The 14,910-nt window shown below is 51.3% G+C and overlaps 2 protein-coding genes and 1 long non-coding RNA gene across 16 annotated transcripts in view; 2 read left to right on the top strand and 1 right to left on the bottom strand.

The window, feature by feature from the left end:
* Positions 1-1,683: 1,683 nt before the first annotated feature.
* LOC122697302 (MHC class I polypeptide-related sequence B-like) overlaps positions 1,684-14,910 on the top strand; it is a 183,139-nt gene continuing 169,912 nt past the window's right edge. For 3 of the 5 annotated variants that reach the window (XM_043907952.1, XM_043907950.1, XM_043907951.1), the window contains exons 1-5: positions 1,684-1,829; positions 4,440-4,700; positions 4,949-5,236; positions 5,826-6,104; positions 6,233-6,379. In XM_043907952.1, coding sequence (XP_043763887.1) covers positions 1,718-1,829; positions 4,440-4,700; positions 4,949-5,236; positions 5,826-6,104; positions 6,233-6,363 — 1,071 coding nt within the window. In that variant the 5' untranslated portion in view covers positions 1,684-1,717 and the 3' untranslated portion in view covers positions 6,364-6,379. Of the gene's footprint in view, positions 1,830-4,439; positions 4,701-4,948; positions 5,237-5,825; positions 6,105-6,232; positions 6,380-7,614; positions 7,642-8,586; positions 9,465-14,910 lie in introns of those variants that run through there. The other 2 variants (XM_043907949.1, XM_043907953.1) reach the window with 2 other exon arrangements.
* Positions 7,667-9,464, top strand: LOC122697316. Its single transcript, XR_006342039.1, has 2 exons — positions 7,667-7,917; positions 8,000-9,464. It is a non-coding gene; the product is annotated as an uncharacterized LOC122697316 (long non-coding RNA).
* LOC122697304 (BOLA class I histocompatibility antigen, alpha chain BL3-7-like) overlaps positions 12,185-14,910 on the bottom strand; it is a 210,274-nt gene continuing 207,548 nt past the window's right edge. For 7 of the 10 annotated variants that reach the window (XM_043907963.1, XM_043907960.1, XM_043907962.1 and 4 more), the window contains one exon: positions 12,185-14,516. In XM_043907963.1, the coding sequence (XP_043763898.1) occupies positions 14,512-14,516 (5 nt within the window). In that variant the 3' untranslated portion in view covers positions 12,185-14,511. Of the gene's footprint in view, positions 14,517-14,590; positions 14,728-14,867; positions 14,901-14,910 lie in introns of those variants that run through there. The other 3 variants (XM_043907969.1, XM_043907958.1, XM_043907986.1) reach the window with 3 other exon arrangements.

Genomic DNA, 14,910 nt, shown 5'->3' with positions numbered 1-14,910 from the left:
GAAAAAACCTATTCAGAATTGACCCAGAGAGTGCTTGAAATGAATCGGGTTCCGGTATCTCCCTTCGGACCTACAACTGGGAATTTCCGTGGACCCGGGCAGATCTGCGTTTTCACAGCCTGAAGCCTGCAGATGTTAATTGTTGAGCAGTTTGAGAGCCAGAAACCTAAATGCAGCTCACTCCTCTCCCAACCTGGGCAGGTTGGAAATTCCTTCATTTTGCCTTTTTTTTTTTTTTTAATCCACGAACAGCATTTCTTCCCTTTAAGCCAGAGTTAGAGGGGAGGGGCGATCTTCTGAGGGTTTGCCGAGCCCCGCCCTGGATTATGTAAGGTCCCAACTCTCGGGTCGTTTTCTGTTTCCTTTCCCGACCCTGTAGTGGTACCAGACGTCTGCGGAGAGAAAGAGGCCCGTGTGCCGGTGAGTCCAGGGGTACAAAAGAAAGAATGGAGATAAAGTAGTTTATAGAGCAAAGCAGGGGAGTCTGGAGGCCGGGTGGGTGGAGGAAAAGCACTTGGTATACCGGACTAGCTGCGATGTGTGCTGGGGGAGGAGCTCCCCCAATCTGGACTCCTACTTCCCACGCAGAATAGTTGGCATTATCTCTCATTATAATCATCCCGAGTTGGGAAACAAACAGCATGTTAACGTTAGTATTAAAAGTCTTTGGGGGAGAGAGAGGGTTCACCTAAGTGAACCAGCTTGCTGGAGCAGCCACACCCAGCAAGTCTTGGAAAGAGGACTGAGGAAAGGGCTTGTCTAGCTGTCAGGAGAGCTGGCTTCCATCTGCCTGTCTATACCTTCACTACTCATTTATTTATTTATTTTAGGTTGCCCTGAGTCTTTGTTGCTGCACGGGGGGCTTCTCTAGTTGCCGGGAGCTGGTCTAGAGCGGGGAGGGGCCGTTCAGTAGTTGTGGTGAACCAGTGAAGTTGCTCAGTCGTGTCTGGCTCTTAGTGACCCCATGGACTGTAGCCTACCAGGCCCCTCCATCCATGGAATTTTCCAGGCAAGAGTACTGGAGCGGGTTGCCATTTCCTTCTCCAGGGGATCTTCCGGACCCAGGGATCGAACCACGGTCTCCTGCATTACAGCAGACGCTTTACTGTCTGAGCCACCAGGGAAGCCCAGTTGGTACAGGGGCTCAGCTGCTCCCGGGCCTGTGGAGTCTTCCCAGAGCAAGATGGAACCCATGTTCCCTGCATTGGGAGGCAGACTCCATCCACTCTACTGCTCGGGGGGAGGTCCACTTTCACTTGTGAGCTTTAGCAGTGAAAAAGAATCTCTCTGGGATGGGACAGGACCCAATCTCTGACCTGCTAAGTAAATTATGATGGTCAAAGTAATTAACAAAAATGATGCGAAATCTAAGAAATGTTAAAACTTTCTGAGGCATGACATTTGGGCCCACAACAAAAGTATTGCATAAGGATCTTAGTGGAATAGTTAGTAATGAGAGGAAGAGTACAACTGAGCGGCGGAAGTGAAGTGAAGTGAAGTAGCTCAGTCGTCTCTGACACTTTGCGACCGGGTGGACTGTACCCTACCAGGCTCCTCCCTCCATGGGATTCGCCAAGGAGGAGTGGAGGGAACTGCTATATTGGAGCGGCGGCAGGACCGGGGGCGGGGCCGGGGCGGGGCCAGGGGCAGGAATGGATTTGTCAGCCCTACTTCCAGCTCAGTTCCCCGCCGCGGTTTCTCGGGTCCGCCACATTTCATGCTGTCCCGGAGCCTCTGGCAGGGAGACATGATCTGGGCCATGGGGCTCTCTCTTGTCTGGCCGTTTCCAGCCGGCGCTGCCTTTTTTGTGCTCCTGGGTACAGTCGCCGGTGAGTGGCGTTCATTGAGGTCTCAGTCCGGACGGAGCCCGGGGTGGTTTCAGGGGTCCGTGTGTTTAGTATTCGATGGGATTCGGTGAGCGTCGCGGGGACAGTCTCAATTGCGACGGGGGTTGGGCGAATAGAGGAGTTGGGGGGGTGGTGGGAGGAAGGTGGGGGGCGGGGAAGGTGTAAGGTCAAGGAGCGGCCGGGAACTTCACCAGGCGTGTGGCGAGCGCTGCATCCCGCTTTTCAGTCTCTTTCCAGTTCCTAGCTTCTGCTCTCCCTGCCCCACCTGCCCTCCGCGGTTCCCTCATCACGTCTTAGTCCTCAGATTCCCCTGATTGGCAAGGCAGCCTGGACCATCCTGCTCCGTGCCGCTCCCCGCCCCACCCGGTTGCTCCATGATGGCGCCCAAGTTTCTTCCAGGTCCCAGGCTCAGGCGATCACTTCTTAGCCGTCTGTGGGGCGACCTCTTCGGCCCCTGGAAGCTGCCCTCTCCTATTCTTAGCTCTGCCGTCTCTTCTTTCTGGCCGCCTGAAACAAGGAGTTTCCAGGCAGGTGGCGTTAAGGGTCCTCAGCCCCGAGAGTTAGGGCCCATCTTCTAATGACCTGGGCCTCTGGGAAGGGGCAAGCTCGATCCTCTCTCTTTCTACTGCTATGGGCACTGTGGCGGCTCCTGAATCACTGACGAAGGTTAGGTCTGAGGGCTTTGGGACCAAAGGATTCTTCCTGCGATTTCCGTGGTCTCCCCTCCCCACCCCCGTTACTCCCCCCTCCCCCACTAACGTGAACTCTAATTTTCCGCTGTGCCTGTGGTCCCACAACTGAATTTTTTCCTACCTCCTCCCTTGCTGGCCCTCGAGCCCCCTCGGGATTTGCCCTTTGCCCTCCCCACTCCCTGCTGCCCGCCCCACCCCCCCCTCCCCCCCCCCCCCCCCCATCGTTCTCTGAGCTCTTCCTAGGGCGTCCCCACACTCATCCCTTTTCCCGCTACAGGTCCCTCCCCTCCCTTCATGGGTCTTTTCCTGCGAGGATCGATCACCTCAAGGCTTCTACCGCCCCTCAGCTTTCACTAACCTTACTTTTCCTGGGCTGACTTTTACCCATGGATTTTCCCCTCCAAATAGGTGATGCCCTATTTTCATCACCAGGGAGGAGCTCTTCTGATAATGATCCTTGGGCCTAGAGCACAGTGCCCAGCCCCTGGGGGAGGACCTGTCCCCCACTTGACACCCATCCTCCTACCTCTGACCCAGAGCAGGCACCTGCTCTTGGCCCTCTGCCAAGGGGGGCCTTTCACCCAACACGGCCCCTCCCCGACTCCTGCATCCTAAACCTCACCCTCTGGATTCCTCCACTCTCCAGGCCACAGGTGCCTCCACTTTCCCTGGTCCCTCTGCAGCTCCCCCCATGGCACCTTGCCCTGCTCCCAGCCTTGTCCGAGTGCCTTGGGCCCTCACCAAGTTCTCATCAATCACAGGCCCCTGGTGCCCATAATCTCCACCTTACCCTCACTCTCCCTCACCCAAGGCGTCCCTCCTCTTTACCTTTACAGGGTAAAGACACCCCCTGTCTTTACCTTAACCCAAGGGTGGGGTCACCCCTGAGCCATGCTCATCCCTTGCCCCTCCATCCCAGGCCTTCACCTCATCTCCTCTGCAGTCTCTTCCCTTCCCCCACAGTAGGAATACTGCCCTTGGTCCACTGCCCACCTCCTTAGCTTTCATCACCCTCTCTTTGGTTCCATGACCCCAGTGGGCTCTCACTATCTCAGTCTTGTATCCAAGATCCTTGTTTATGCCACTTTGTCACAGGCCTTTCCTACAGGCAGTCTTCTCCCAGGCCCCCACCCCTGCTTGCAGGATGCCTGACCCTGACCCTCCGTGGAGGTGTGACGTCACTCCCTCCAACCCCTCCCACCACGTAGGTGCTTCCCAGTGTGCACCTTGGCTTTAAGTTCTATTTTCTCTGGCCACCCTACTCCTAATTCTTCATGACCCTTGTGCGCATGGACTGACTCCTCCCAGGGGACACCCCCCACCCAGGGTCTCACCAGGCCTCTGTGCACTCTGGGCCCAGACCCACTCCTTCACCTCCCCCAGGTTACTGGCCACCTTCATCTCTCTTGGGGCCACAGCCCAGCCCCTCAGGCCCCTCTCCCTCCTGCCTCACCCTCCCTGGAGCCCACCTTGTCCATGATGAGCCTGCACCAGGGGCGGCAGCTCTCCATCTCACCTGACCCCCCTCTGACCAGGGATCCCTCTGGTCCTGGGTCTGACACTGCCCTTCCCTCCCTCTGACTCCACCTCCCCCCTCCCTCTTCCTGCCTCTCCCCTTGCCCTGCTGCCTGGACCCTTAGGGAGCCGACGCCTCCCTGTCCTGTCACTTGTCCTACATGTGTGTCCATCTCCACCCTTTCCCTCCACTCCTCCATTCCCCTCTCCCTCCTTCTCTTCCCCATTTTTCCTGTATGGAAATCCTCACTCTGGTCCCTTGAACACATGCATGTTCTGCATCCTCAGCAGCTGGAGCAGGTCAGGACACAGAACTTGTCTGTTAAACATCTGATGTGCACTTGTCTCCAGAAAGCAGCTTCATCTGCGGTTCCTCCTTCCCCAGGATCCCACAGGCTTTCTTACAACACTACGGTGCTGTCCTGGGATGGCTTTGTGCAGGCCAGATTTTTTGCTGAGGGATACCTGGATGGTCAGGCCTTCCTGCACTTTGATGACACGAAGTGGAGGGCAGAGCCCCAGGGACAGTGGGCTGAAAGGCTGGGAGCAGAGATGTGGGAGACAGAGTCCAAGGACTTGAACGAGGCCTGGAAGGAGCTCAGGAAACTTCTAGCAGAAATCCTGTCCCTGCAGGAGGAGAAAAGAGGTGAGAGGGCAGACGGGGCGAGAGTCCTATGGGCCATTTTCCAGGAGGGTCTGCAGCCCAGAACACGGGCCTCTTTCCTCTGAATTTGGGAGTGGGGGTGAGGAATTGGGGTCTGTGAGTTCAGCAGCACAGGGAAGACATGGAGGGGAACAGGGGGGAGCCCTCTATCTGGACTTTCTCACTTGGGTGGGAGAACAGAGGCCCTTGGGACCAGAGAGGTCACTGCTCGGGGGGTGGGGATGGGGCAGGCTTACATTCCCTCCAGGAGACCGTGGGCTGTGAGATCCGTGAAGACAGCCAACCCCGGGGCTTCCGGCTTCTCCACTTTGATGGGGAGCTCCTCCTCTCCTGTTACCCGGAGCCCCACGGATGTACCTTGCCCCAGTCCTCGGCTCGGACCTTGGCCATGGACATGGAGAAGTTCTGGGACACAGACGGCTTTCTAAGCAAGGATTACAAGGCCCACGTGCAGGGAGAACTTTGTGGAAGACTGCGGGGCTACCTGGAATCCTGGACGGGCTTCATGGAGAGGACAGGTACTGACCCTGGGCCAGGCCCTTCGCATGCCCCGATCTTAAAGCCTCCCATTCCGACTTGCCCATGGACCCTCCCTGTCCCCTGGGCGCATATGTGCTCTGTTGGCATGGTGTCCTGGGGTTTCTTTCCTGTTCTGTTAAATTCACTGCAGAAAGATGAGTGGGTTGGGGGGGGGGGGTGATGAACTGCCCCTATGACAATCGTCCAGGGTAGCAGGGGATACTCTGACAGAAACTGTACAAGGGGAGGTGGGTGTCAGGCAGCAGAGGAGGCCCTTAGATGGGAATGGGCCCCTGGCTCCAGCCTGCCTGATCCAGAAAATTCCCTCTAGTTCCCAGGAGCCCACCCTTCACAGCCCCTTCCCCAGCATCAACAGTGGATCCAAGAGAGTGAGGCCCATCCCACCCCTCCCCTTCCCCGCCAGAGGACTTGGGCCGCAGGGTGCAGAACAGACTTGGAGCAGGCCTGGGGGGAAGAGGGCTCAGCCAGAGGTGACAGTGAGGAGGAGCAGCCCTGTGCGCCCCGTCCTCCTCCGAGGGAGCAGGGCTTGGCCGCGGGCCTCACTGGCTCTGTGCTTCCTCCCCACAGTGCCGCCAGCTGTGAATGTGACCCGCAGCCAGGACTCGGAGGGCATGGTCCACCTCACATGCAGGGCTTTTGGCTTCTTTCCCCGGAATATCTCAGTGGCCTGGTTTCGGGACGAGGAACCCATGAGCCGGGACACCCTGGAGTCTGGGGGTATCCTGCCTGATGGGAACGGGACCTACTACACCTGGGAAACCATAACAGTTCCCCAAGGAGAGGAGCAGCGGGTCAAGTGCCTTGTGGAACACAGCGGGAATCACAGTACACACCTCGCACCCTTGGGTGAGACTGGGGTGAGCCTGGAGGGCGTTGTGACCCTGGGAGGGTCAGAGGCCAGGGTCAGGGAGAGGAGAGCAGGTTGTGGCTCTGGGGTGCCCGGCTTGTATATAATAAGGTCCTTTTCTTTTCAGGAAAGACCCTGGTGCACCAGAGATCAGCGTGGACTGTGAGCACTGCTCATGCTCTTGTTGTTACTCTTGCTGTTGTTGCTATCATCGGATTTTGTGTCTGTTGTTATATTGAGAAGAGGAAGACAGTGTGAGCTACAGGGAGGCCAGGTGAGAAATCAGGGCAGGGGGTGCTCTGCGTGAGATTCGGCAGCGATGAGGATTTCAGCTCCCTGCTCTGTTCTCAGCTCTCGTTATCTTCTGTGAGGCTCACCAGGGCTTGTCTGGGGAGCATGTGTTGGATTATGTGCTGGTTGGGAGTGTCGAGGTGATCCAGGAACTAGACAGGATCTTTAGTAAAGTGTCTGTACCTGGTGAGGAGGGTATAAAAACCTGAAGAGGAATTCAGAGGAAAGGTGGTGACCTAAGTGCCTGTCTGCATTTCTTCCCCCCGGGTTTTCCGTCATTATTCAGAATCCAAGTGAAAGAATCATAAGGCTCAAACTAGGGGTCAGTGGATGGTCAGAGCCCTGCATGTGATGTGCCCTTGCCAGCCCCCACTTAGAGATGTCTTGCAGCCTCTCAAATTCCTCTTCCATGAACCATCTTCTGAGTTGAGTGTCTGCTAGATCACTCCCAGCCTGCACCTTTCGCAAGTTCCCATCAAGTGCCCCCATGCCAGCTGGGCTCTCTTTCCCCACAATATGGGGGACTAGTAGATATCCCTTGACCATTTGAGGAGAGGAGACCAGTCAATCCTCAGGCAACTGGGGTCACTGATTTTATCCTATCTCCAGGTTTTTCCTACCTAGCCCCTTGGGACACAGTCCAAGGGCTCTTTAGTGCAGGGCACTGGGTCTGCGCTCCGTGGCCTCACCCTGCCCCCCTGAGTCAGTTCCCTTGCTCATGGTGGTCACTGCCTTGCCGATTTGGAGGAAGGGATGATCACTTTGCTTTCCCCATCATAGAGTGGGTTGAGGGGAGAGGAAAAGAGAAGCAGAGCTTTGTGTGTGGCAAAGCGCAAAGGCAGAACATGGAACAGGAAAAAGGTAGCAGAGACTCGGCTCCTGTCGAGGCCGCCTCTTCTGTGTCAGTTGCCTTGTTGGGGTCTTGGTTTCTCATCCCCAAACCTAATTCCCTTATCAGTCAGCCTTCGGCCTGGGCATACAGGGGTGGTTAGTTCTCACAGCAGCAGACTCTGTCCCTGTAGCACCCAGAGCAGGGACCCAGCAGATCTGTAGTTTCTCCTGCTCTTCTCTGGGGAACATCAACTCTGGTTTCTCTGGGGCATAAGTTGCTGTCTTGTATGAATTGGGACATTTCCTGGGAAAACTGTGAAAATCATGTGCTAATTTCTCAAAATCACTTTTGAAGTTAGTGTTCAACAAAACTGTTTATGATTTCAGGTGGCAAATCTTAATAGGATTTCCATGGATATTAAGTGAAACAGGAATTCAAATGGGGTGCTCCCGCTGGGAGGTGGAGGGTGGGATGGCAGTCCCAGGGTGCAGAGGCGGCCAGGTACAGCCTCATTCTGGGGAAGTTCTCAAGAACCCCAATCCACATTGAAAAGCAGATCCCCTGCAGGTAGTCAGGGCAGGTCCTGGTTGACTCCCTGGCTGAGCAAGGCAGGAGGGCCTGCTCTGCCTCAGCCCAGCCCAGTACTTGGAGTGGGGCTGGGATTCCCAGGAAGGAGCAGGAAAGGCCAAGTGCAGCTTAGGAGCCTGGGAAGTGAGTGAGTGTTGGGGCGAGGACAGGGATGCTCCAGGGTCCAGTCAGGGGGAGAGTCAGGGGCAGCCAAGTGTTTCTAGACGGGGCTGCTGTCCCCTGGGCCTCCGGATGGGCTTTCCAGTTCGGAGCTGCTGGCTCAGGGCTGGGGATGAGGGGGAGGGGAGCTGCAGGAGGTGGAGATCAGGGTTGAGGTGGAACCGGGCGGTGGAGCAGGTGCTTGTGCAGGTGAGGAGGCCAAGAACTGAGGAGAGAAAGGAGCTGTGTGTGTGTGTCCACTCCTGGGCTGGAGGAACATGGAGCTGGGTCCTGTCTGTGAGGGAGCCTTGCATTGCGTTAGCGAATGGATCTGGGTTCAAGGCGGAAAGGCCTTGGGTTTTCACTCCTGGATCTTGTCCTTGTGTCCTGCGACTTCTGTCCCTGTTGCAGAGGGTGGTGGCAGCAGGGACAGGTGATGGTGTTGATGGAGTCAGGGGAGGAGTTCACCAAAAGCTGGGAGAAAGGAGGCAAAAAAAAGAACAGGTGTGTTCTTCCCTCAGAGGAAGGCAGAATCTGACTTTGAAGCAACTGAAGGAGAATCTCTGAGGGAATGAAAAGCATTATTCTGCAACCAGTTGGTCAGTTATTTATTGGTTTTTCTTTTTCCCCAGAGCCTATTAGCCTACAAGACCTGGATCAATTCCAGATGGAGCCAAGTGATCACAATGGCCTCATACACCCAGAATTTCAGTCCTCGTGTCAGACTCAGCTCCTCAGTCTAACAGGGGAAGCTTAGAATTTGCAGCCAGGAGGCCTGAATTCAGTTCCTAGTTCTGGTCTTAATAGCACTTTTTATGTGTGTTATTTATTTTATTATTTTAAAATTATTTATATTTTATATTTTATTTGTAACTGGAGAATACTTGCATTATAATGTATCAGTTTCTGCCACACAGCACTGTGAATCAGCCCTAAGTCTACATGTATCTCCTCCCTCTGCAACTTCCCTCCCACCCTCCCCACCCCACCCCTCTAGGTCGCTGAGCACCAGGCTGAGTACCTAGTCAGGTCCTGTTCCCTCCCTGCTGGTGCACACGATGCACAGTAAGCTAATGGGAATAGAGAACTCATTCCATGTCTGTTTATCCCAGTAGCTTTTTACACTCAGTGACGTGTATGTTTCAATGCTACTCTCAATTCATCCCACCCTCTCCTTCCCTCACAAGTCCATTCTCCATGTCTGTGTCTCTATTCCTGCTCTGTAGATAGTTCATCAGTACCATTTTTCTAGATTCCATATAGATGCATTTTTTGTTTTATTATTATTATTTTTGAAGGTAGTTGATTTACAGTAGAACACATTCCTTCTGAGGTCTCCATTTCTTCATCTATGAAATGAGAAAACTAGTGTTTCTTTTCAGTTATGGTTGGGATGATTAAAACTGATAATATATTTGAGATAGTTACAGCTGCACCACACTCGTAACAAATATTAATTTTGCTTTTTATATTATAATAGAGCATATGGACAGCAAATTATTACCAATAAGCTTTATCTGCCAGTTTCTTTATTGTGGCTTCTCCTGAGATGACTATTAGCAGATTTCTGGAAATCTAAGGTTCCCTTCACACTTGTCACACTCATATATGCATTACTTCATGCCTGAAACATCTGTATAACTTCATATTAAAAGTTTTAATTGCTCTTTAAATATACACATCTGGATTACCTTTTGTTTCCCATGCTGGGAAGGGAGAGTGTGTAAGATTCTGGGGAAAAGGAGAGTTTTATCTCAGCCTTGAGGAGGCTCTAATAATCCCCCCCCCCACTCTCTCCCCCCAGCTCCCATTGTCTGACAGGTTCAGCATAAAGGGCTGGGGGATAATGCAGTGGGACACCTGGGGCGAGTGCTCAGTGGCTGACCCTGGGGGGAATCTCCCCTGAGCAGCTGTCACCCTCATGTGATGAAGCAGAGCTGAAGGGCGATGTCGGGGGAGGGGACAGGACAGGGCTTGGGGGCTTCTGATTAGGAAGAATACGGGTCAGTCTGCTTCTAGGGAGCCATGACTGTTGGGGATGAGTGTCCTGAACCGAGAGAGTAAAGGAGCCCAGAACGTGGAGGGCTGGGCAGCATCTCCCTCCATGAGCTCAGGCTGATTTCCACAGGGCAGATGAGAGGTGAGACTTCTCCCTCGAACCCTCAGTCGTTCCTGACTTCTGGTCTGGGGGCACACAGGTGAGCGGTGCTCTCCTTGGTCTGGACCACCTTAACCCCACCCAGGTAAAACATTTGTGGCGGCGTGTTCTTAGGGGCATCTCCCACAGACCCCAAACAGATGACAGGTTCACTTTCTGCAGCAGGACCTGACTGAAGCAAGAGGGTGATGAAGGGCTCTCCTAGTCAGGGCCTGTTCCCTCCCTGCCTGGTGCACACGATGTACAGTAAGGTAATGAGAATAGAGAACTCATTCCATATCTGTTTATCCTAATGGGATGATATATTCTTTCACAGTTTTATTCAAGGTTAATGTCATTCACGCAGTTGTGCATGCATGTTTCTATTTGAGTGTTCTTGCATTTTAGTAAACTCTCAAGTGTCATTTGTTGTACTCAGCTTTCATTAAGCATAAACTTTCATCCTCATTCATTTTCTTGTGTGATTATTTCATCAAAGGTACCACTGGCTGTACATTAATAAGTCAAATTTCTGTGCATGATTTCTCATGATACAGACTCTTGTTATAATCCTGATTCTTCTCAATTTCTGCTCTACCATAGGTGACCACTTTGAATAATTTTTTAGCTGATTCTTTTGGCTTTTATTTCCAAATCTCTAAACATGATGCCTTATTAGAACTGCTGCTTGATTTTTCTGTCACAGCCACTGTCTGTTGCATCACACAGTGGCTGATGCAATAGTTAATAGTCATTGCTTTCTTTCACTCTTCTCATTCCTTCAGTTTCCCACTTTATTTATATATTGATCATACTTAATTCATTCAGCTTTTTCTTTTCCATGACTAATACACTGGTTAACCGAAAAGATGCTCAACTTAAGACTTGTGAGTTAAGCTGTATTTGGGGCAAAATGAGGACTGCAGCCTGGGAGACAGCACCTCAGATAGCTCTGAAGAACAGCTCCAAAGAGGTAGGGAAGGAAGGTGAGTATGTATGATTTTGGTAAAGGGAGACTTCAGTGCAATCAAGTACTTGTCTTCTAAAGGTTTTCTGCTAGTCACAAGGAGCTGATCTCACCATGAAAGCACTTAATGCTTTTCTACATATGAGGAAATGAAGCGATCCAAAGGACTGGAAAAGGTCAGTTTTCATTCCAATCCCAAAGAAGGGCAATGCTAAAGAATATTTAAACTACTGTACAATTGTACTTATTTCATATGCTAGCAAAATTATGCTCAAAATTCTTCAAGCTAGGTGTCAGCAGTATGTGAACTGAGAACTTCCAGATGTACAAGCTGGGTTTAGAGAAGGCAGAGGAAGCAGAGATCATATTGATAGCATTTGTTGGATCACAGAGAAAGCAAGGGAATTCCACAAAAAGATCTACTTCTGCTTCATTGACTATGCTAAAGCCTTTGACTGTGTGGATCACAACAAATTGTGGAATAGTCTTAAAGTGATGGGAATACCAGACCATCTTACTTGTCTACTGAAAACCTGTCTGCAGGTCAAGAAGCAACAGGTAGAACCAGACACGGAACTACGGACTGGTTTAAAATTGGGAAAGGAGTATAATAAGGCTGTACATTGTCACCCTGCTTATTTAACTATATGCAGAATACATCAGGCAAAACATCAGGCTGGATGAATCACAAGTTGGAATCAAAACTGCCAGGAGAAATAAATATCAACAACCTCAGATAAGGAGATGATCCCACTTTAATGGCAGAAATGAAGAAGAACTAAAGAGCCTCTTGATGAGGCTTTGTGTTTGCTGATTATGTTCTATGAAGCTCTCATGAATTCAGCTCTAATGACTGCTCTTGTTTGCATGACTCTTTCAAGAAGTATGGATACTTTGGATATTCCATCAGTTTTTCCTTTTTTGGAAATGTCGTCCTGGACCCTTCTGACATGCTCCCACCTGGTCTGGATTCTTCTGCATCTGGAACAGAGCCATCCTCCTAGGATCTCCCTTCACCACCATCTGGGCAGCACTTTAAAGTGCTGTGGATACTGCATAGCACAGGGAACTCTACCCAGCACTCTCTAATGGCGTTATGGGGAAAGAATCTAAGAAAGACTGAGTGTATTTATAGGTGATTCACTGTACTGTCCAGCAGAAAGTGACACAGCATTGTAAATCAATTACACTCCAATGGAAACAAAACAAAACAAACAAGTAAGCAAGCAGATCTCTACCCTGGATGTCATTATTAGTCACTTGTTCTTTCAGTCAAACCCGAGTGCCTGCATTGTACCAGATCAAGTTCCAGTTCCAGATCTTTGCTCTAACAATTGAAATTTGACATTCTTGTCCATCCCTCTCTCCATCTCACCTGATTAGAAACGTTTCCAGATTAGGAGAATTCCACACTGAAAGAGTCTTGGTAGGAGGTAGAGACCACCTTCCTCCATTAAAGAAGAAAACCCACTTTCCCAAATATTCTTGCCAGAGCACACAGCATGAAGCTGAGGTCCCAGCACTCAGGTGACCACATGTCAGACTCTACTCAGGCCGTTGTGACGGAGAGAAGCTGAAACTATGCAGGATGCATCTGACAAGGGTGTCAAGAGTGGGAGTCACACCACACCCAGCTGTCAGGAGCCTCAGTGATAGCCGTCCTCAGCGCGGGGTCCACGTCCAGCACGAGGGGCTCACTGTGTGAGCAGTGACACTGTGCCCCAGTGGGGACAAACGTTCCTTTGTGGGACCTGGCCTGGAGTGGACACTGGATCCTGTTCCCATGGAGCCATATATATATAGTACTGTATGTCTAACTTAATTTGGATCCCATTGTTAGCTTCAAGAATGAGTGAGGAGAACTCAACCTGGAGAATAGATTCAGAGAGCAAGGATTTCATTACACTGAACTGTGAACCACTGCCTAAGTCTTCAGGTGGAATAAGAACAACATTATTTCTCAACATCACACCTCATAATTGACAATATAAATTATCAATATAAATTCTCTTTTCTTTCTGAAGAAAAAAAGCGCTTTTAATGTGCATTTAAGACCCCTCTCTGGCCACTCGCTCTCATATACCTCAGGGGTTCTCAAATTGGCTGATGATCAGAATTGCTTGTGGGGCTTTTACGAAATACTCAGCCTCTCCCCAGAACCACCTTCTCAGAGTATTAGGACAAGACCAAGGGATTGCTTATTTAGCAACCTCTGTGTGTGAGGCTGATACACAGCATGTGGGAATCCTGGTCTACATACGTTCTTGCTACTAAAAGTGTGATCTGAAGACCAGCAGCATCAGCAGCAACCATATCACAAATGCAGATTCTCAGGCTCTACTCCCGACTGTCTAGATTTAATGAGGGTCCAGGGAGCACCAGCATCCCCACCTGGACCCCGCACTAATCCTACAGGCTCCTCTACTGCATCGCTCTCCCTTCACCTCCTGATTCTGCACAGCAGTTAGACTGATGCTCCTAGCCAGCAGTCACACCAGGTCATCCTCTATTCAAACCATCTTATGAGTCCACATCTTTCACAGACATCAGACACCTTCCAATATGCTGGAGGCCCACATGATCTGGCCAGACACTGGATCTCATCTCAATTCCTCGTTCCTCCACACACACCTGCCTCCTGGCTCTTCCTCGATCACAGACACTCTCCTGCCCTCCTGCATTTGCACTGGAGGCTCCTCTGCCTGGAGAGAACTTCCCCCAGACATCCTTGTGGACATTCTTTCATGTCCTTCACATCTTTACTCAAATATCATCTCTTCAACGAGGCCTACACTGACCACCCTAGTAAAACAGCCACATTCCTTGTACCCACACACATACTCTACATCACCCTCATCAAAGAACTTGCCAATCCTTAGGCAGACACTTTCCTCACTTATTAGGCTCATTCTGCCCCCACTCAACAACATAGGGCACGGGGCCAACAAAGTGTGTCTGTTTTTAGTTCACTGAGGTTTCACAGATGCAAAAATAGACCATCATCTGACACACAACAAATATCAGATGAAGGAATAATCAGTGTACACGCCTCTGTATTCTATCTGTATTAGTGTGAACTCAGGCCACTTGTTCTCTCATGGCAGCTACAGCACAACATGCATTCCCTCTGACATCAATGCTGCCTGTTTCCCCACAAGAGCTGATCACCCCTCCCTCCCACACCGACCAGTCTGCACTCTACACATAAAGATATTTTCTCTTCAGAAAAGATCTGAGGCTGACAGATCATGTATTCCAATCTGCTGTGACTACTAGGCACTGCTTTATAAATTCAGGAGTTTGCATTGGAAGAGGTCGGCAGTCTCCCCACCTCTTCTTGTTATGCTAATCGGAGCACAGACACATTCAGATGCAGCTTCAGAAAGAGGGGTCCGGGGATCTGATGTCACAAAGTGGGACTGAGCATCACTCAGTCCCCACAAGGCAGCTGTCTCACACTGTGAGAGAAAAGAATCAGGAACCAGTTCAGGTCAGTCATGTAACGGCTGACATTCTCCACAGCCCCCCACAAGCTCACATGTCCCACTCAAAGATCCCCACCACCCAGTGTGTCCCCTCTGCTCCAATTCCTCTCCCAATCTAGACCCTCCAGGGTCTCACCTTTAGGAACCGTGAGAGACACATCAGAACCCTGGGCACTGTCACTGCCTGGAGAAGAACAAAACCAGGATGTGGTCAGAACCCACAGGAGAGAAACTAGAGAAAGCACTTTGAGGAGGGTGAGTCCCCATGGCCTCCTGTCTGCACCCTCACAAGGGTCTCAGGAATCACACCCCCTCTGTACTTACTTGCAGCCGGGGTGTAGGTCCGTCCTTTTTCACCTGTGAGAAG

Source organism: Cervus elaphus, chromosome 7 (assembly GCF_910594005.1).
Source record: "Cervus elaphus chromosome 7, mCerEla1.1, whole genome shotgun sequence".
NCBI classification, from domain to species: Eukaryota; Metazoa; Chordata; class Mammalia; order Artiodactyla; family Cervidae; genus Cervus; species Cervus elaphus.
The sequence above is the reverse complement of the archived record's forward strand: the minus strand, read 5'-3'. Positions and strand labels throughout refer to the sequence as shown.